The 23588-nt window shown below is 35.7% G+C and overlaps 1 protein-coding gene across 1 annotated transcript; it reads left to right on the forward strand.

The window, feature by feature from the left end:
• The first annotated feature begins 18842 nt into the window (after positions 1 to 18842).
• On the forward strand, positions 18843 to 22274 carry LOC103932157 (R3H domain-containing protein 2). The gene is made up of 4 exons (XM_009341703.3): positions 18843 to 19169; positions 19720 to 20344; positions 20663 to 20939; positions 21995 to 22274. Exons 1-4 carry the CDS (start codon positions 19058 to 19060, stop codon positions 22040 to 22042), a joined length of 1062 nt encoding a protein of 353 aa, XP_009339978.2. The 5' UTR covers positions 18843 to 19057; the 3' UTR covers positions 22043 to 22274.
• Positions 22275 to 23588: the final 1314 nt, after the last annotated feature.

Consider the following 23588-nt stretch of genomic DNA (forward strand, 5'->3'; position numbering starts at 1 on the left):
AGTTTTGAATGACTTTTTGTTCCACCTCCCCCCCTGGAACAGGTTGTTCCACAGTCCGTGGGACAGAAATTTCCAATATTTTTAGACAAAAATGCCCCTGGTCTTTTTCAAAATTTACAACATCAAAATCAGATAACAAACCCTAAAAACTATTTCTCTTCTTCTCAGCCGTTTCTCTTCACCTCTGCATCCCTCTACCCTTTGCAACCTTCCTGCTCATCTTCTTCTGTGCAGCCTCGCAACCTTCCTCCTCGTCCCCTTCGCAACCTTCCTCCTCGTCCTCTTCTGTGTAGCAGCTCTGCGAACTTGGGGGTCCTCAGGTATGTCTCTCTCTCTCTCTCTCTCTCTCTCTCTCTCTCTCTCTCTCTCTCTCCCTCTGTATTTTTGGGTAACTTGAATGTTTGAATTGGTGATCACAAAATCAAGATTTGTTTGTCAGTTACAGTATTAATAAGTGCCTGATTTCATTTGTAAACTCTTTCGCGGAAAGGGTTGCTGATTTTCGTGGTTGAAGGGATTTTGTGGTTACCGGGCCGTTGTGCGTCTATTTAGATATGGGATTTTTTGCGTTCCGAGGGTTTCGACATCACTAATTGGGGTAAAGAATTCCTGTTGTTTCCCCCTTTTTCCGTTTGGGATTTCTGGGTTGTGGCTGGGTTTTTGGCCGATTTACACCTCTTTTCAAGGGTGGCGTCTTTGCAGCCCGCTGTGGAACAAGTGTGATCCAACTAAGGTATATTTTATAATCATTTTCTTTTGGTTTTTCTTTTGGTTTTTCCTTTGTTTTGATGAAACCTTAATCGTTTCCTTTTATTGTCAATTGTGGTGCTCTCTAGGGTTTTCCCTGTTAAAGGAGAATTTTGCGTTTTTGTTCTTCAGTTGGCAAATCTCTGATTTGCTCGTATTTGCAACGTTGCTGTAATTTTTTGGGTTTTTTTTTTGCGCTTCTGCTTTTTATCCGATTCGGATATGGATTGGTAATTATTGGATTTAAATGGATTCGTAGTTTTTGATGAGAGGAGTTGTTGAGGTTGTGTGAAGGTTTGTTTTTCTGGGTTTTATGCTGCAGAGAGTTACAAACACGAAGAGGAGGAGAGGAAACATTAGTTTAGATTGTGATTTAAATTTTTTTTTTTTTATATGTTCTTGGTGATATAAACTGTGTGAGTGCAGTTGTTTTAAAATTATTTGCATGTGCTTTTTTATAGTTTTGCTTTATTCTAGTTTGGATTAAAATGGATTTTGAATTTTTGAGAAGAAATTAAAAGGGTCGTTGGAATTTTGGAAGCCTTTGTGTTTTTGGTGAACACGCAGACAATCGTGAAAATTTGTGTTAAAAGACTAATGTTTGTATATAAAAATTGCAGCCATGTGGTAAAGAATAATGGTTCATTAAGCTAAATGTCAATGGACTAATCCATGTGTTGACTGTGTTGAAAGGCACAAATTTTTTTGACATGTTTGGGTTTCATCTCATGTGGATTATTGGAAAAACAAAATGGTATTGCTCTGACAGATTGTTGGTCGCTTACAGGTCTGAAGGAAGAGTGTCACATCCCGGCCCGGGCGGCACCACTTCCCGGGCCCGCTCCACCACCATAGCACGATATTGTCCGCTTTGGGCTTACCATTCCCTCACGGTTTTGTTTTTGGGAACTCACGAGCAACTTCCCAGTGGGTCATCCATCATGGGATTGCTCTAGCCTCCTTCTCGCTTAACTTCAGAGTTCCTACGGAACTCGAAGCCAGTGAGCTCCCAAAAGGCCTTATGCTAGGTAGGGATGGGAATATACATTTAAGGATCACTCCCCTGGGCGATGTGGGATGTCACAATCCACCCCCCTTAGGGGCCCGACGTCCTCGTCGGCACACACACGACCAGGGTTAGGCTCTAATACCAAATTGTCACATCCCGACCTGGGGCGGATCACTTCCCGGGCCCACTCCACCACCGTAGCACGATATTGTCCGCTTTGGGCCCTGACCACGCCCTCACGGTTTTGTTTCTGGGAACTCACACGAGAACTTCCCGATGGGTCATCCATCCTGGGAATGCTCTAGCCTCCTTCTCGCTTAACTTCAGAGTTCCTACGGAACCCGAAGCCAGTGAGCTCCCAAAATGCCTCATGCTAGGTAGGGATGGGAATATAAATTTAAGGATCACTCCCCTAGGCGATGTGGGATGTCACAAAGAGGAAGAGGAAGAGAAGCAGGAATGATGATGATGCAAATATTGTATCTGTTATCAGTGAAGGTTGGAATAAAGTTGTTACTGAAATGAAGAAATTAGGTGAAAGTTTTAATTTTAGAGAAGCAAAAGCTAGACTACCTTCTGAGCTTCAGGCCATGGGTCTCCCATACGATCAAGTGTTAAGAATTTCAATGAAGTTAGTGAAAGATACCGATCTGATGGGTATTTGGACCACCTTGGATGACTCACAGAAGCTAGATTTCATTAAAGTGTTTATGGAGAGCCTTTGAGGTTTTAGTATTTGTGGTTTTAGTATGGGGAACTTTATCAACTTCTAAGTGTTTTCATTATTACTTTAGCAAGACATTATTTGTTTTTTAAGTCAGGACGAATGTTTGATTTCGGATATTTCATGTTTAAGTTATGCATATTTCATTTTCTTTGTTTAAGTTCTAAATGTTTAAACCCTAAAATGTTTACGATATGCATGATCATTAAACTTATATATTTTTCAACATTTGTCATGTGCTCTTATGTGGTTTGCCTTGTTCCTGCAATGGGGAATATTTAGAGGGGTGTCCTTCTAAACAAGGCCAATTCTAATGTTTGTAGAACCTAAACTCCCTGAACAACAACCCACAATTGAAAGGACCAAAATTAGGGACTAAAAATTGAATTGGGGTGTGGGTTTTGCAATTTGCACAATAAAATTTGATGGGTTTGTGGTGAAAATTCAAATGGAGGTGTAGAAAACAGGAGAAATTACAAATTTTAAAGGGGTTTGCATGTGAAACACAACATATACCTATTAAAATTTGGACCAAGAAAAACACATAATGGATACTAGTGTTCAAATTTGAACAACTTATTAAAAAAAAAAAAAAAAAAGAGTCATGTCCTGTTCCGCCCATAAAATTGTACCAAACAACAGACGAAACATGGGTATTTTAGTCATTTTAATCTTTTGGTTCCGTTCCGTCCATGTGCTACCAAACGCAGGACGGAACAACCGTCTTGTTCCGTCCTGCGCGTACCAAACATAACACAGAACATCTGTTCCGTCCCGTCCCATCCCGTCTGCGTACCAAACGCTACCTTAATGCAAGGGATCACAGATAGGCCTATAAATATGAGGCTCCATAGCTAATGAGTGACCTTTTAACTAACAATACAAATGAAGGAGCGACCGTTTAGATACAATACAAACCTAGAAGACTCATAAATTTTCTGCATTGTTCAACACTCTCGAGACGAGCCACAAAAGACATAACCAAAGTGCCAACTCCTTCACCACCCAAATCAAACCTCTATAATTCTTGGATTAAACTCACACTTTGTTATTTTCAAACACCTTTGGAAATCAAATTAAAAGATCAGTTCTTGTAAATAATTTACTCAAAAGATTTTAAATGTAAACACTCATTAGTGGAATTTATTATTTTGTAGACGTACTATTGTTTCATTCCAACAAGAACGTTTAAATTTACAATCAAATTTAAATAATAGAATATATAAAACATAAATGATAGAACACGATACTTGAAGACAGTCATATATAAATATAAACATGCCTTCTGTCTTTCATTGACGTTGGAACACAATGTCTCAATTCTTTTTTTCTTTTTTAACAAACGATATTATCTGCCACTAGTACTACAGTCTAATGGTACTCCTCTTCACTTGTAAGTGAGAGGTCTTACGTTCGATTCTCACCAAAGGCGAATTTGAACCACATTATTTCTAATTCATTGTGAGGCTTAGTCTACCTCCCCCCCCCCCCCTCCCCCACATCCTTAGTGTAGATAATATCGTGTGTTCAAAAAAAAAAAAAAACAAACAATATTATCTACACTAGGGGGTGGGGGAGTGATCTTTAGCGAGAATTGAACTTAAGACCTCTTACTTACTAGTATAACGGAATATCACTAGACCGTAGTACTACACCCTGAATGTGTTACCTTTGAGTATACCTATGATCCTCCATACATTTTTGGCATAATAAGTGAAGGAAGATTTGTGAAAAACATGTTCATTTAAGCAACATCAATAGCATGCAATTAACGGCGGAATCATGCTTGTATGCACTTAAAAACAAAACATTTACCCATGAAATTCAAAGCCTAGTAGATAGGTGAACCAAGACTCAGCTCAAAACAAAGTGAGTTGAGAAATCAATACCTTTGTAGATTCCTCTTTGCATAAGCAAAGGCTAATCACCCAAAGAGAGGGCCTTCATTCCTTGCATCTTAGATCCATGGATTTGGATGGATGAAAAGGTTTCTCCAAGTTCCCAAAATTGAGAACCTCTAATGATTCATCACCAAGGCATAATGAAGAAGAAATGAGTGACCTTGGAGGAGTTTGATTGCTAGATGATCCCTCCAAGGTTGGCCGAAATTTTTAGAGAGAAAGGAGAGCTTGTGTTCTCATCCTTTCCCCAAAAAAACTACCCTTAATGAATTTTGGCTATTAAGTCATACTTATTCCTTAATTCATTTGAGTGGCAAACTTGTAAATAAGTCAAAACCCACTCTTTCTCTAACATGGCCGGCCTTAGGGATTTATTGGGCTATTTGGGCCTTTGTGAATCATTATTCATTAAGTTGTCATACAACTTAAGTCAATGGACTTGACGTTCGAAGCCCATTGGGCCTTAAGGTCCAAAACTATCCCGAGGTCTTTTAACGAACTTATTCGTTTGATTAATTAACATATTAATTAATCCTAGCCTTAGATAAATAATTAAACCATTTAATTATTCTTACTCATCTCCGTTGTTTCTTCAAACTCTACCTTACTCGGTGAACGATCCATTAGGTTCCTTTTAGCGAGGCAGTGGGCGATTAAAACTCTTTCTAATCGATTGTAAATTGAAACTTACTTTCAATTCTCCCGTTAGTGATAATACACTTTTAGGGCTTCCACAAACCATGGTTGACGCCTAGCAGCATGTCATGGTTACCCAAGCTAATCAGAAGAGGTGGAGAACCTATTCAGTTTTAGGATTACAAATGCAATACGGTCTTTCTCTAATACAATACTCTTGACCACATTGTTTGGTTTGATAGTTTATTCATGTCTACTATCCAATGTGAGTCTTGTGCTTATATGATTACCTTGAATGTGATTTGGAACACATTCCTAAATCTCATTCATACTTTGGCCAAAGATTCTTAATCATATCATAGAGTATTCTCCCTCAAACAGTTTGAAGGTTAGAGATCCCTTGTTGCGCATTCACTTGCCTCCATGGCTAAGTGGCTTAACCCCAACGATGCCATGGACACCCTCCTGATGGAGTGACTTTGACATAATCAAAGATTAAGGATCTAACCACAAGACAACTGTGATGCCTCAGGTCAAAAGACTAATTTGCATTATCCCAACCATGAGTTCTCATGTGACATGAATATGAGAACTCTTCGTTGATCGTGTTCAGTGAACTCATTCTCTATTGAGCACCTACGTACTTGTCTTGATGTCACACACACCAATGACTCGAGACTAGTCATTCTCCCTGAGAGAAGACATAGCACGTACTGATCTTAACGGACTGTCAATGCCCAATTGAGAATCCTATGATCAGGAACGTTTAGGATGTGTCAACGAAAGAATGGTCTCATGAATCTAACTTCTTTAGATCGCATTCTTCCAATCACATATTCCTTGGACTTATCGTTTAAGCATATAACATTTATATGAGACGGCTCAAACAATAATCTTTGCCCTTTACATTTAAACTACATTAGTTTGAAATGTCCATAAAGTATCATCATATGATTGGTTTTAGGGCACATTTCCAACAATCTCCCACTTGCACTAGAGCCAATCAGCTTGTTCATCAGTGATGATACCTCTTCTGTAATTCATTTCATAAATGGCTGAGTAGTAAGCCTAAACAATGGATATCTATATGTTATCCACAGAAGCAACCTTGAGAATAACGACGTCACCATTATACATGATTCTCAATCATGTGGTTCAGTCTGTCATTTGAGTTCGGACCTTGATGAGACCTTGATTCCCTGGCTTAAGCTATCGCCCCATTAGTGTCATACACTTTCTGGTTGGAACCGAATGGAGAGTTCATGAATGAACTTTCCCATCCAAACAACAATGTTGTAAGCTTCTATATGGCAATATATTTTGCATACATGATGGAACACATTAAAGTCATTTACTTTTAACGTTTCCACCCAAATATCTCTTTAGTCATAATAAAGAGATATCTCATTATCACTTCATTCATAATGAAGAGATATTCTATGATGGATTAGATTCATAATCTAATACATTTACGCTTCCATTACGTTACTCTAATTCTTCCTCATTCTTGAGGAATCCATCCTTAGTATTTCTTAAATACCTAAGGATTCACTTGACAGTTGCCATGGTTCTGATCCTGGGCTTGCACTGATATCATCTTGTACCGTTCTAGGTACAACTTATATCAATGTTTTCATACAATATGAAATACATAAATCACCTTTCTGCGTATGCATAAAGGATTCTATTTACGCATTATTTCTTTGGGAGTCAAAGGGTACATTCCCTTTGAGAAGAACAACTTCCTAGTCTCACTAGAATTGTCATTCTAATTGAAGTTTATCATCATATGAGAAACTTCCTAGCATCTCTTGTCTATTTTAGGTATTGATATAATCCAATTATATCTTGAAATCTATCATTATAGATTTCCATCCCATGTATATAGACTATGTCTCCCATATACATTCTATCATTATAGAATGTTTAAAGTCATAACTTTAACGATGAAGAATTCCTTTCATTTTCAAAATTAATATATATCATGTATATATATTCAAATTTAGGAATATGATCAACTCCCACTAATCTTTTGTAAACCTAGTAAACAAAAGATTCATTTACATCTTTATGAGAAATCAAACAATTGATCTTTTCTCAGAAGACGCTTATAGCTCCCACTAGCTTGCTAAGATCCATGATGGATGGATCTCTACAACTAACATGTCTTAGAAGTATATATCATATATATATGGGTAATTGATAATGTCCAACGAACTAAATCTTATTTATGTTCATTCTTCTCCTAATGGAGAAATTCATTATCTTACGATGCTACTTTCCTTGATATTTTTCAAGGAAATTAATCTAAAGTGTTACTTTTTCCTTGGATCAAATCTAAGGAGGTAAATACTTTAGACATCTTACTCATCTACTTACATTTCTTGAATTCTTTGAAACCTTTTGCAAAGTATTCGGACTTGTGTTTATTCAAAATAAACTATAGTCCAACCGAGAGTGATCTTCGGTGAATGTCATACAACATGAGTAGTATTATGTTGTGGACAAGTGCCACTAACATCTAAGTGAATTAACTTCAACAACTTTGTGATTCTTTCTTCTTTCCAAAAGAATAAAGATTCGAACATTTCGCCTCTATACAATTTTAACAAGAAGGTATTGGATCCGGATCTAACGATCCAAAGCATCCATCTATGACCAACTCGTAACTTATGTTTTAGAGGTATCACAACTCAGTTGGGATTAGTCACTACTTTGCAACCTTTTGGGTTTTAAGCATCATCGTATTCTAAACAGTTAAACTACCACATCATCTCTACTATAGAGACAACCAATTAAATTACAATAATCTAATTATTCATTAATAAAGAACAATGTTTTGTCAAACAAAACATTCATCCATCTCTACAATAGTGACGGAATTAAGTTCCTTAAAATTGGGACGTAAAGACAATCTTTGGTTTTTCCAATTTCTTTGGTAGTTCATATCAGGAAGTAAGTACAATCCGCTTTCGCAGAGATCTATATTTGATTCACGTTTCGAATGTGAAGTACTTTCTCTTCTCTCATTTATCTTCTACTTCTTATTAGCCACACTTTTACAACGATTGTAAAACATAGTTGCTAATACAGAATCATGTATTCAAGTAGAAGAACCAACTGTTTTGAATTATTCAAGAACATTTTATAACACCTTCAAAAGGTGTGTTCTTGACACTTGCAAGACATTTCTTGCAAATACCCCTTCCAATGTCCATCCTTTCATAAAGAAAGTTTGTTCCCTTAGAGTTATTTTGCCTTCTTCATTTGACTTCCCTTTTGATTACAATAGTCATGGTCCCTAAACTCCCACTATCTCTTTTGAAACTTATTTCAAATGTGTTATACACATCAAACGATTTGGAGAGCGTGCGGTTATTGTTCACTATATCGTTTACAATAAACTTAGTGAACCATTAGGATAGGGACACAAAGGTGAAGTCCTTGCCTAGTTTCCGTCTCGTTAAGTGGTTTAACACTTCAACACTCAATGATTCAAAATCATCATAAGTCCATATAAATGGACTATTTTTGTCAACCAACCATTATGTTCTAAACATAATAACAAACTTTCAAGAGTTGTTCAAGGCAACTCTCATTTCTTCATACAACAATTTGTAAGTGAAGAATCATGGCACATAAAGTGTCCATGCCCTTGTGCTTACTTCTCAAGTTCCTTGTTTATGTAACAAAGAAACAAGCACTAAAGTTTGTGTTGATTAAGGGTTGTTCAAAGCAACTCTTATTTCTTCATACAACAATTTGTATTTGAAGAATTATGACATTAAAAGTGTTGTCCTTCTCATGTTAGACTTATCTAACATATTCCTCCAATGATACATTATCAATAGGAAGATTGTGAGGATGAGACTACTTAGTTACATCTACAAGCCATTAAAGACAATCTATGGGATTGTAGAACTAAGTCCGGAAATTAAAGCGTTCGGTTTTTCTTTGTTAAGTTTTGGATAGCGTTTGCAAATATATTGGTAAACAAATACATAACGAATATAAATTGATTGATTTTAAGCCATTTGATTCGGGTCTTTAAATCAAATAGCACCACCCACTATTTTTGGCAAATTCCATATCCCTCATCGGAATTCGAGAGTTTTGTTGAACTCTTAGCAGGGTATGGGAGACTCACCATTACCAAGCCCACCTCAGAATTATATCATTTTGGTTAGCAAAAATAATGATGAGAGAATAATACTTTAGTCATTTACAACTCTTGTAATTACCCATCTAGTTTGGCCTCTAGAGAATGAATGCCTCAAAATTATATCATGTTGGCACCATTGCACTTAGTTAAGTTATTCCCACCATGCTTAGTTTATGTAGAGGTTCAAGCACAACCTCAGAATTATATCATGTTGGTCATACTCGTTGTCTACACTCACCTCATCATATGCGTATAGACTCCTCCTGAATGTAAGCATGCACTTTGTACTCCCCCATTATAGGGTGAAGCTGGTGTACAAGTCACAAACGATTGGAGCCTACCACGGTGGAAGGCCACGAAGAGATATTCAAAGCATCTCTCGCTTATCAACTTAATATTGATTTGGTTGAGGGTTTTTAGGTCTCATCACATATAAACATACATTTTAATCCAATTAAAACATTTTGGTCCTATTACAACTATTGGTCCATATGATTGATTTAGTAGTATATAATACTCCCACTATGCTTTTAAAACGGGTTTTAAAGCAAGACTATATGGTACTACTAACATAAGATTTGCATTCATTGATGGACTATATAGTTGCCTTAGGGCCTTAGGATGACTATGAACCTTTGATTTGATTCAACACGAGCCTAGTGTTGAATCTCGGTCAAGGGATGGTGATTGATTTTAGTTACGCGTTTAATCACATTAAGGCGTGTTGTCTTATTGGGCGTTGGACCCAACTACTCCAATTTCATGCATATCGAATAAAACAAGAAAGGAGTACTTCAAAGTAAATAAGAGCTTATGCTCTTTTACAACAATTGATCAAATCAAATTACTTTAAAGTAAAGAAGAGCTTATGCTCTTTTACAACAATTGATCATATCAAATTACAACCAAAATTTAATCTACACATTCCCATGGTTCAAACAAATTTGAAACGGCCTTTCACATAGCTCAATTATCGTAGGCTAAGGTTCATAATCACCCTTTCTTTAATTAATTAACGCTTTAACTAATTAAACTTGAATGCAACATTTTCATTTGGTTTTTGTATCCATAGAATTGATTTAAATGGAGCTAAATGAAATGAAAATCCAATTCTCATTTAAAGAGACAAAACAATTTTGTTCTCTACCTAATTTGGGCCAAAATGCTATGACCTCAACTTGTTTGGGCCATAGTGCAATTAACCTCAACTTTTGGGCTATTTTGCAAAAACTTAAACTTTTGGGGTCACTTTGTAAAAACACAAAAGTCCACTACTTCATGTAATTACAACTAGAACCCAAAAATTTCCTCAAAAAATAAAACTTCATTAAAGGAGCAAAACAATTTGTCCTTTTAGTGATTTTGGACCTTTACGTAAAAACGTAAACTTTTGGGTCAAAATGCAAATACACAAAAGTATCAAAACTTTATATAATTGCATAAAAGCCCCACAAGGACCCTAATTGAGTAGGGTGGCCGGCCATTTGAAACAAAATGTATAAAAATTTCAAAGTTTTTGTAAGTGGGGTGTGTGTAATGGAATAAATCATTACACACCAACCCACTAAAATTTCTTTAATTTTTCAAAATAAATATCTAATATATTTAAACATAAGAAATATTTCAAAACAAAAACTTTATGAAATAAATCAAAACTTTGAATCAAAACACCAAACCTTTTGTTCTTGGCAAGAACATATCAAGAACAATGAAGAACATTCATGAAAACTCATAAGAGCTCCATGAACATTCTTCACCCAAAAACATACCAAAACCACTCAAACTTAAGGGAAATAACATACAACCATACTAGGGTACATAGGGGTTCCAAAAGTCACTTTAAAACACTTTTAACAAGTCAAACAAGAACCCAAAATTCCACCCTTTGGATTTGGCCGAATTTCCCCAAAAACATGGCACCAAATTTTAGCTCCAAAATTCATGCTCATATGAACTACATCTACAACATTTGAGATGGCAAATTTTCTAACAAAATTTACATTCAAAGAAGAAAGAATAAAGCTTGTAACAATTACAACATTCAAATCACAAACTATGAACTACAAAACCCAAAAGGATTCACCAACTACTAGACTTAGGCTCTGATACCACTTGAAGGAAGATTTGTGAAAAACATGTTCATTTAAGCAACATCAATAGCATGCAATTAACAATTAAAGGTGGAATCATGCTTGTATGCACTTAAAAACAAAACATTTACCCATGAAATTCAAAGCCTAGTAGATAGGTGAACCAAGACTCAACTCAAAACAAAGTGAGTTGAGAAATCAATACCTTTGTAGATTCCTCTTTGCATAAGCAAAGGCTAATCACCCAAAGAGAGGGCCTTCATTCCTTGCATCTTAGATCCATGGATTTGGATGGATGAAAAGGTTTCTCCAAGTTCCCAAAATTGAGAACCTCTAATGATTCATCACCAAGGCATAATGAAGAAGAAATGAGTGACCTTAGAGGAGTTTGATTGCTAGATGATCCCTCCAAGGTTGGCCGAAATTTTTAGAGAGAAAGGAGAGCTTGTGTTCTCATCCTTTCCCAAAAAAAACTACCCTTAATGAATTTTGGCTATTAAGTCATACTTAATCCTTAATTCATTTGAGTGGCAAACTTGTAAATAAGTCAAAACCCACTCTTTCTCTAACATGGCCGGCCTTAGGGATTTATTGGGCTATTTGGGCCTTTGTGAATCATTATTCATTAAGTTGTCATACAACTTAAGTCAATGGACTTGACGTTCAAAGCCCATTGGGCCTTAAGGTCCAAAACTATCCCGAGGTCTTTTAACGAACTTATTCGTTTGATTAATTAACATATTAATTAATCCTAGCCTTAGATAAATAATTAAACCATTTAATTATTCTTACTCATCTCCGTTGTTTCTTCAAACTCTACCTTACTCGGTGAACGATCCATTAGGTTCCTTTTAGCGAGGCAGTGGGCGATTAAAACTCTTTCTAATCGATTGTAAATTGAAACTTACTTTCAATTCTCCCGTTAGTGATAATACACTTTTAGGGCTTCCACAAACCATGGTTGACGCCTAGCAGCATGTCATGGTTACCCAAGCTAATCAGAAGAGGTGGAGAACCTATTCAGTTTTAGGATTACAAATGCAATACGGTCTTTCTCTAATACAATACTCTTGACCACATTGTTTGGTTTGATAGTTTATTCATGTCTACTATCCAATGTGAGTCTTGTGCTTATATGATTACCTTGAATGTGATTTGGAACACATTCCTAAATCTCATTCATACTTTGGCCAAAGATTCTTAATCATATCATAGAGTATTCTCCCTCAAACAGTTTGAAGGTTAGAGATCCCTTGTTGCGCATTCACTTGCCTCCATGGCTAAGTGGCTTAACCCCAACGATGCCATGGACACCCTCCTGATGGAGTGACTTTGACATAATCAAAGATTAAGGACCTAACCACAAGACAACTGTGATGCCTCAGGTCAAAAGACTAATTTGCATTATCCCAACCATGAGTTCTCATGTGACATGAATATGAGAACTCTTCGTTGATCGTGTTCAGTGAACTCATTCTCTATTGAGCACCTACGTACTTGTCTTGATGTCACACACACCAATGACTCGAGACTAGTCATTCTCCCTGAGAGAAGACATAGCACGTACTGATCTTAACGGACTGTCAATGCCCAATTGACAATCCTATGATCAGGAACGTTTAGGATGTGTCAACGAAAGAATGGTCTCATGAATCTAACTTCTTTAGATCGCATTCTTCCAATCACATATTCCTTGGACTTATCGTTTAAGCATATAACATTTATATGAGACGGCTCAAACAATAATCTTTGCCCTTTACATTTAAACTACATTAGTTTGAAATGTCCGTAAAGTATCATCATATGATTGGTTTTAGGGCACATTTCCAACAATAAGACCTTTGAAGAGGTTATGGAATCTGAAGTTTCATATTTAAGTTCAACCTTGTACTTTGTTGTACTTTGTTGTACTTAGCTCATTGCGTTAGATAGAACATCTCATTTGCTGTTGATATATTGGCAAATATGCATCACCACGTCTACATGCAACTACTGAATTGGTATTGAAGACATCTTTCCGCTACCCTAAAAGGTACTACAGATTTGGGCTAATCCTAATGCATCCCTAAAGGATTCAAACCCATTGATCATCATAATGATGCTTGCCTTGTTTGTTATGTTGACGCTTGTTACTTATCAAACCTGCACAAAGCAATCCACGAATGGTTATGTCTTCACCGTTAGGGATATTGCAATATCATGGAGGTCCATGATATGACCTTAGTTGCGAAATCTTTGAATCGTTTGAAGTACTTGTTGTTCATCTATCGTTGAGTCCCGACAACGATCCATATCCACTCAACCAAGACATGATACATCAACAAAATCAACGCTAAGACATATTGCGTCTACATCACATCAGCAAAGCATTAGAAGATTGAAGTCATGTAAGCTGACCCCATATAACCTTGCCGACCTCCACACGACGTCATGCCGAAATCAACCTTACAGAAACTTGTTTGAGGAATTAGTATGCCTAACTATTCATATGCAATACTTGTAGTTCTCATTTGGAAGTTTTGTCAAACTCAGAAGGAGTATCCAGAAGTATACTCACTTGATCTTAATGTATTTTTCCCCCGACGATTAGGAGCATTTTTGCTACCTAACTACGTTTTGACGAGGCACCCATCCTAGGTTGATGATACCCTTGTGAGGTTTTCTACTTGAGTCCTGAAGATGTTTAGTTTTGACCTAATACAACTTCTCACTTTTCTATTTAGTCTACGGGTTTTTCTCCCACCTTGGGTTTTACCATAGTGAGGTTTTGCGAGTTTTATCTTTTATGCATTCTTTCGTTGATTTGAGACTCACATTCACTCATTCTGCCGACGACTTCATCAACTGTACTTACTTCATTGCTGAAGACCTGATGTGCCATTTACTTGAGTATTTACACACTCAAGGGGGAGTGTTGCAGTCCTATTAGATTAGGAAGTGATCATGTAAATCCTATCATATCTAGAATATTTCTTAGACTAGATATTATCCTATTAGAGTTGTAATCTTGTTGTGGTAAGGAATTTTCCTTCCTTACTACTATAAATAAAGGCACAATAGGGTGAGATAACACACACCTCACAATGGCACATCTCTGTCTTTCTCTCTATGCCAACGCACACCCTTTCTCTTTATCCTTTATATTGTTCAGTAAATGAGGCCTATAACAAAAGAGTCATATTTCTACACATTAAACATTTGCCCATATTTGTTTTGTCATCTCCTCTCCTCTTTTCGAAATTTTGACAAGTTTTTGAATCCTTTATATGGTAGGAAATATGAGAAATTCGTAACATATGATATGCCCATAATGCAATTAACAACAACTAGCATTTGGCAAGACATAAGAAGGTTGCTTTTTTTACTTGGATTGAATAATAATAATAATTCAACCATGTGGGCTGCCTATACTCAAACAAAATTAATATCACATTTTCACTAATGTTTTATTTTGTGGGTTATTCAAATGGCAATGTTTGGATGCTGCTATTGTAGGAGAGATTTTTTTAGTGTGTCGGGCACCAGCACACTAAGTGTAATCATAATATAATTAGTTGAAAACTTGAAAAAAAAAATTCAACTAATTGTATTATGACACTTGGTATATTGGGTCGTGTTCTTGCATATTGAAAAATTTCTCCTATTGTGAAACGAGTAATTTTTGGTGTAGTTAGAACACGGTCATGTAATTTTACTGTTTCACTTAAATTATAACACATGAATTTGTTTTTCTATTAATATACTCTAGAAGTAGGACATATCAACATTATCATCTATTCTTCTTATAACATACTAACCTGCATGCGCGTGCAGAAGACATTGTTTGAATCACAGTGTGCTACACACAACTTACACGTTTTAAATGTATTTATTGCGTAAATTGACAAAAGAAAAGTCAAATATTTGAACTAAATGAATAATCTTAGATCATGCTAGAAGAAATCCCTCATAAACCAATTAAAGCAGCTGAATTTATATAATAAAATCGGTCTCTATTGAATTTATATTAAGAATAGAAAAAATAATATTCAATAAACAACTGAGTGAATCACATTATTGCTAGCCCATTGTGAGGATAAGCCCACACCCTCCCTCTTAGTGTAGATAATATCGTTTGTTAAAAAACAAAATAAAAAAAATATTTAACAACTAATTTAATCATATTATTATTATCCGCGTGCAAAAGACCTTTTTAATAATCGGCATTACACACATCTTAAGATGTTGAGCATGTTTAAAAATAGAGAAAATATTATTTAATGAACAACTGATTGAATCATATTATTACTAGCCCATTGTGAGGCTAAGCTCATATCTTCCCCCTTAGTGTAGATAATATCATTTGTTCAAAAAAAAAAAAAAACATTTGACAACTAATTTAATCATATTATTATCTGCATGCAAATTACATTTTTAATAATCGGCATAACACACATCTTAAGATGTTTTGAACATGTTTAAAAATAGAGAAAATATTATTTAATGAATAACTGATTAAATTACATTATTGCTAGCCTATTGTGCGGTACTAATTATTAAAAAAAAAAAAATGTACAAATAAGATTAATTATTACAAAAACACTATTAAAATGATGAAAATACCCTTACCACATTTGATGCATTATTTAGGGTTGTTTTTGAAGTTTTTTGTTTGAGGGGCATTCTTGTCCAATTGTTTTTGGTAAACTTGTGACACAAAAAAACACTATTCATTGGGTCCTTGGCTTTATACATAAAGATGTAATAATATACTATATGACTTGTATTCTTAATACCCATAAAATGTTTATCTCCCAAAAAGTTAATACAACATTTCTCACTAAGATTTGAGCTTGTTTGGAGCTCGTTTAGTCCGTCTTCCCTTGGAGTGTATGAAACTTTCTCATCTTTTGCGAAAAATCTTCTTCTCATTATGCGATTTTTTTCACTTCTCCAGAAACGTTTTGAATTAGAAGACTCTTCGTCGAGGTGTCAAGACATGATCTCCTGATCCTTCTCCTCTTGCCTTTCTTGCTTCTTTTCTCTCGCATTTACTTCATCTCTAGTCTCATCTTACTCATATGTTAACCTGTCTCGTTCCATATCTAGTGCATGTTGGCGAACTAATTCATCAACTATTTTCGAATAATCATTATTCGGAGAACTCCCTCTTATTGCTCTTTTCTTAGCAGTCTTCTTACCAATAGGCCTCGGGTCACTTGGGTTTCTTGGGTCTCCAATGTCACCTGTAATGACGACACTTCAGTAGTTGACTTGTGCAATGGAGTCTCGTTCAACTCAACTTGTGGACTAATAGGCAGCATGTTGTACTTCAACATATGCTTCACAATGTTCCAACATCCATGCCTTGTCAATGATTGCTTGTTATCAAGATTGAGCCACATTTGTGTAACAAAATTTAAAAAAAAAAAAAAAAAAAAAAACTTTAATTACATTTTAATTTATTAATAATAATATAATAGTATCACATCAGCTGGATTAGTACCACTAGCATAAATTCCTTCGGCTTTTGCAATGGCCAAACTTTCAAATCTTTGTGTAGATGTTTGTGCTTACTCGACAAAGATTGCTTGGTCCAGGATGTGCCTTGAATTACCTCGACAAATTGTGCATGAATGTTTTTCCACATATGTTTCAGTCTCATCTCATTTCCAATGATCGGATCATGAGTAAGACACACCCAACCCTCAAGCAAAGCAAGGTCTTCTACGATCAACCATATTGCCTTCTCACCCATTTTTTCAGACAAAAGAAAAAACACAAATTTGGAATGTAGAAAACAAATATTGTAGATTGTAGTAGGATTGAATATTGAGTTGTGATGAAGAAATGAAGATGGTTGGGTATTTATAGAACAACAATATATAAATAAAGAAAATATCATTTTTAATAAAAATAATTTCTATTTTTTTTTAACCTTTGGATTAATCGTGGCCATTGATTTTCAAATTGATCTAAAATGCACGCACTAGATTGTCCCGCGTGTTGCAATGGTAACATTTTAATTTTTTTTACCATCGGAAATTCTACGATCCAGATCATCTGACCATTAGAAATCCATAAAACTACTAAAATACCCTCAACGCTTCAACTTTCGTAAAAATTTCGTCTTAGCTCTGAATTCAATTCCGCTCGCACCCATGCATTCGTAGCGATGAGTACTACACGAATATGCTAAAAGAATAATTCATATTTGTCAGACATGACAGCAATGCAAGTCAACCGTTTCTCCACTAGGGGTATTTTCGTAATCTTACACCATTAATAATATAAAAACCGATAATTTTGGGATGGCTTATACAATTTGGGCCGGCAGTGGTGGGCCCACCACTTGCCTTTGGTTTATTGGACAACTAAAGATGATTTTTTGGTTTGGAGGGCAACATTGTTGTCATTGCCCTTACCTTCCACCAAGTGGTGGAGATGCTCTAAAAAAGCGATGAATCCTAAAAAAGCATATACAAAGTACTCTCTACTTGTCATGTTCCAAATAGCTTAATAACACTCCAACAGTACGTAATTACTGTACTTTAAATTTTTCAATATTACCATAGCCCCTGAAGGAAAAACTTCAATAAGGTAGTCTGACTGTCTAGATGGTCATATAATCTCATTTATTTACGTATTGTTTCAGCACACATAAGTACAATTTTCTGAAAGTTACCTGACTGCCACAGTCATCAGCTCACTATCAGAACTTTTACGAAAAGAAAAGACAGTTATCCCGAGAGATATATTCCTCCCTTTCGATATATGACTAATTGGTAAAGATTTTATCGACCTTTGGCTAAATAACTTTATTTTTTAAATTCTTTAAAATAAATAAAATTTTGAACACACATGATTTTCATGGACTTTTTTAAAGTCATAAAAAGACTTTGTTCAATAGAAGTTGACTTTTATAGTCCTTTTAAAGATTAACGAGAAATGATAAGGAGACTTTTTAAAATGATATTTTTTATGGACTTTCTGTCACATTACAGTTTACCGTTAATTATCGTGCCAACATTACAAATATCATAAAACTATATCTGAATATACTTAGATTTGAAAGTCAAACAAAGCCATTAAACTCCATATACAATACAACTCCTAAGATTTTTTATTTTTTATTTTTGGTAAAAGAGAGGATTTTGTGACAAAAAAAAATGTATTATTATTCACACACCCACATTTTTATTTCTCTTACACTCTTCTCAAATTTTGACGGTCAAATCAAATGAAATGGAGAAAATCAATAACCAAAAATTAATAAGTCTTTAAGTAATAAAATTTGGTAGGCAGATAACACTATTAAAAAAAATAGTGTGTATAAAAATATAAAGATTTATGATTGGTAGATCAAATTTATAAACCATATTTGCTAACCAAATGATCTGTTTCCAATAAGAAAAAAAAAGCATATTAATCAACATTAAATAATAATCCAATTATTAACAACCATAATATTTTGTTTACAAAATTTAGTCTCCTTAACATTATCGTAATATGTAAAATCGCGTATGAACACAAATTAAAATATAAAAAAATATAAAAGGCGATATCTCCCCGCTTATGTTCCGTGTTTAGTTTGTGGGTTGGGGTGGGATTAGAAGGTAGAAACCGAAGGGGTTTCTCATCTCCCCTTTCTCCTCGTTTTCCTTTGCGAATGCCTTCTGACCAATAACACCCGCAGTCCCTCTTCTTCCTCTTTGACCCGCCCAACACTGGACAAGAGAGAAGAAGCAAGAGCAATCCAATTAATCATTACAACCTTCTTTTCTCTTCTATTCTCTTCTTATCCTATCCATGGAATCCTCATCTTCTTCAGCTTCCAGCGATGGCCTTAACCTCAAAGAAGGGCCAATCGTTGACCCTTTCTTGGTCGAGGCTCTCCAGAATCCTCGCCACCGTCTCACCAGTGAGTTTTTTTGGTTTGTTTAATTTTCTCTAATTTTTTATAATCTCTTGTTCTAAACCCTAGTTTAGTGTTGGATTTGATTTTACGTTTGTGCGTTCCTTTGTTTTTTTTCTTTTTTTTTTTTTCCCTGTTTCCGATTTCGGAGTTTTTGGGTCTAAGGGCTTTTTTCTAATTAATTGTATGTGGTTTTGGTTGAATTTGTTGGATTTGAAACGGGGGTTTATTGTTATCTTAGATCTGGGTTTCTTATTGGTACCAGCATGATATGATGTTGAATGTTTTCTGTTCATGCTGAATTCTTTATTTGTGTAATTTCGAACAGATCTGTTATCGATTCCTTTTTATCCTCCAAAACATATTCATGAATAAATATGAATTTGGCCAATTATCTCTTAATTGTTTCTTTTCTTGTCAAACCTTGATATAATTAAATCAAATCCCAGAGTAAGCAACATTTAATCTTTATGATTAACCTAGTCGTCGATTGTCCCACTACGCGTGCTCTTTTAATCTTTACTTTTCTAATTAGCCGGATGTCTTTTCTTTTCAGTTTTGCGAATGGAACTTGATATCCAGAGGTTTCTGAAAAGTCCTGATCAGCAGCTGTTTGAGTTCCAACATTTCCCTACATCCTACCTTCGACTTGCTGCACATCGTGTTTCTCAACACTATGGCTTGCAGACTATGGTTCAGGATTGGGGCCCAGATGGTCAAGGGAATAGGATTTTGGTGAGGAAAACAGCAGAAAGCAAATACCCAGCAATTCAGTTATCTGAAATACCGGCTAAGCAGTCCGAAAGCAATAGACATGAGCAGATTAAAATTGTCATCAAGCCCAGGTCTGATAAAAATAATATGAACGGAGCTAATGGAGCTGGGATCAAACGAAGTCCTGTGAGAAGTGTGGAAGAGAGGAAGGAGGAGTACGATCGGGCACGGGCTCGCATCTTTAGCAGCACTAGCAGTTCTGATTCTGATGATACGCCTTTTCAGTCTCTTACAGATGCGAAAAATGCATCTTTTAGCAGGGATGAGAATGAAGGTTTTAGGAACTCTCTGGTTGATACAGAAAAGAATTTAAATGTGAAGGATCTTGGTTCTTCATCTCGAGTTGCCATTTTTAGAGATAGGGAAAAAGATCGTACTGACCCGGATTATGATCGAAGTTATGAGAGGTAGGCGTCTTTCTATTATATCAAAGTTGATGTGAGAACTTTGCAGATGGTTTCTCTCAACCTAATAAGGACACTACAGTCTTTGCACTGCTATATCACTTGTCCTTTCTTTTACCTTTCTATTTCTTGAAATGCTTGTAAACTTTGATCTGGTCACCACCGGCAATCACGTTTTCATATCTTGTCATTATGGAACTCTTTGTTTTATGACATACAAACATAATAGATTTTACATTCTTAGCAAAGTAATATATACGATTTTGTTTTGGAAATAAATAAATTATTAACTGAAAATGTTTAATTACACTACTGATACAGGTACGTCAGGAGTCTTCCTACCAATCAAGGATTTAACTTGGCACCTTTCAATATGCAAAAGGTTCAACCTCAGTTTTTGCAGTACGATGCTGTTTTCTCTCAGAGGCCAAGACATCAAGCTTCAATTGGTTACGGGCCTCATTCGACCCCATCTATGAGCCCTTTTTGTGCTGTGGGATTCAATCAGACATCTAGCGATGCTACGTACATGCAGTGGCCAAGTGCTTCAATGATGTATGCGCATTCATATGATCAGTTTAGGCAAGCTGTTATTCAGGTAACCAAACTTAATACAGAAAATGGTTTGTTTGAATAAATTACAGATAGCTTTAATGTTAAGTTTTTGAAGTTTTGTTGTACGTTAAACTTGCATGTTTCCAAATAGCTCCTCTTTTCGTGGGTTTTTAATTATTTCAATTTTTTTTCTCAATCTTTCAGTTTACTTGATACTAGAACATGATATCCTTTAAGTGGTGTTACGTCTCTTTCAAATGTATTGTTAATTAGTGCACAAAACTGAAGTGTTTTGAAGTTTCAAGAATCGGTAGGAATTTTGAGGGTGCACCACAGGAAAATCTGTGACAGAAATGCACGCCGTATTTGTGTGTTTGGTGGAAGTGTAAAGTGGCTTACACCTTTTTCCGTGGCCTGTACACATATAGTGCAGAAAGGCACACCCTCTTGCCTTTGTCCCTGGTGTACATTTCATGGGTGTTGTATCATTGACTATTAATCTTTAAGCTAAAACGGCTGCGTCTTGGTTTACTCTTAAAGAAAAATTGAGACATTACCCCAATTCTTTAGCCATTTTCCCTTCTCGATGTCTATTGCACTGTTGGCAGCTTCCTAATGTCATAGTGCAGCTGGGGCTTCATCATACCTTTTGAAAGCCTTTTTTACACTTTCGTTTTGATTGTTGTTAGTTGCCAGAAGCAAAGGTGATTCATCCCTTTGTAGTTTTTAATTTTCATTTTTTGGCCTTGGAGAAATACATGGGATATATAGATATAGGGAAGTGAAGGAAGCATAGTGGGAGAGATGTAGAAGAAATGTATAAGGAAACGCACACTAAAAAAAAAAAAATTTAAGTAGTTTTCTCATCCAAGATTTTGTTTCGTTCATTCATTCTTTATTTCTTTCCCCCTCTCCTGTCACCCTTTGTCATCCTGCATTTCTCCCATATGCATTCTTCATATCTCCAGCACAAAAAAAAGTGATTAATCAGGCCCTTAATTTGGGCTATAAGGCATTTAACGGAATACTACCTGTGTTTGTTTGTTTGCTGTGCATATCCTTTTTCTGCGATTGAATGTGCGTATGGTCTCTTTGCAGGCTCCATTCTGTCATCATCCCCTGAGCTTTCATCCACAAAACCATTAATCTACGTTTAGGCGGGGACTTTACAACGGAGGTGCAAGCAGACTTCTTTATTCTTCCAGGATTAAAACAGAGTTAGGTCATTGTACTAAGACTTGGTGCCACACAAGCTTGTTCCCTCCCGTTGTAGTTTGTGGTGGTGTCTACTATTTTTGATCTTTTATATTAGCCGAGGACTCTATTGTAATGTAATGACTCTTTATTTGACAATTGCCGAGCAACATTATGATTTTCATTTGGTGAGCCCTCCTCCTTGTGATGACTCTAAATTATGTGTTCTCATTTTATTTGCATTGAGTTGTTCAATTTTTTTACGAGCTCGAGTTGGTTCTTGTGATGCTTCTCATACAAGTTGAGCTCGAGATTCAGGACATGCCGATTCTAAGCGTTTTCAGCGTGTTTGGTTCTTCAATTAAATTTGCAATTTGATGCTGTTTTAGATGTAAACTAGCTATTAGTATTCGCGTGATGCTGCCGGTTTATAAACAGGATCAAAGACTCCGTATGCAGAGCAGCAATTCGGAGAACAGTGATAAACATCACAGTTATTCATTGGACTGCGGCAGTTTCATCCTTCTTTGGATCAGAAGGATCACATCCAGATACAAAAATTCAGCAGATGCTGTCATATGGAGATACCAAAAATATTACAGTAATGCATTCTGCTTTAATAGTCCTATGCGCTCTGAAAGCTAAACCAGCATTTGCATACAAAAAATTAGGAAATGCTGGTCTATGGAGGTGCAAAAAATGTTGTCTAATTCTGAGCAGAAAAATATATTTGCAGGCCGTAAATCATATTAACGAGTGTTTTACAGATGCTTTGCACAAAAACATATCATCCTGCAAAACATCTCATATGTACCACCAATTATAACATGTGTCAAAACGTTTCACAGATGCTTTGCACAAAAACATATCATCCTACAAAATGTTTCATCACACATTTATATGATAAGGAGCAACAACATAAATTATTCGACATCATGGATGTTTAAAAAGTGAGACAAAAATTGTAATGAATAGATTTAAAAGCCTGGTCAAATAATTTCAACATGTATGTTTAAAAACGGAACACAAATTGTAACGAACGGAGTTAAACACTTGCAATTAACGAATGAGAAACAAAACAAATACCGTGCCATAAAGGACAGGAACCTAATACAGTAAAATCACATAATGATAAAACAGTGGAATATTTTATACCAAGTAATGTAAAAAGATAACAAAACAAAGAGAAAAAATGGGTTTCAGTTAAATGAGCTACCTCGGTAACTTGACTTTTAAACTTGTAAACACAACAACAATCGGCAAAGACAACGTCTCCACCGATAAAGAACAAAAAGTTTATGCAACATCTGCCCATAACGTAACACGCAACTCTTCTTTTCTATGCACAAAACAAATGAGAAACAAAGGCTGAAATTTTTTGCCACCCTAACAAAAGAAAGGCTGTGAACAATTTAGAACTGCATTGATGAAAACAAAGGAACAACCTGATATTCTCAATGTGTAGGTCACACTTGTGTGCTATTCTTTGATTAATCTA

The sequence above is a fragment of a genome, unplaced genomic scaffold (assembly GCF_019419815.1).
Source record: "Pyrus x bretschneideri cultivar Hongxiangsu unplaced genomic scaffold, Pyrus_bretschneideri_v1 Contig72, whole genome shotgun sequence".
NCBI lineage: Eukaryota > Viridiplantae > Streptophyta > Magnoliopsida > Rosales > Rosaceae > Pyrus > Pyrus x bretschneideri.

Excerpts from the sequence above, each read along its gene's own strand:
- LOC103932157 (XM_009341703.3), top strand. The coding sequence starts at position 19,058 with ATGGAATCCTCATCTTCTTCAGCTTCCAGCGATGGCCTTAACCTCAAA. Across the intron at positions 20,345-20,662 it reads TATGATCGAAGTTATGAGAG|GTACGTCAGGAGTCTTCCTA; the intron begins GTAGGCGTCTTT and ends CTACTGATACAG. Across the intron at positions 20,940-21,994 it reads TTAGGCAAGCTGTTATTCAG|GCTCCATTCTGTCATCATCC; the intron begins GTAACCAAACTT and ends GTCTCTTTGCAG.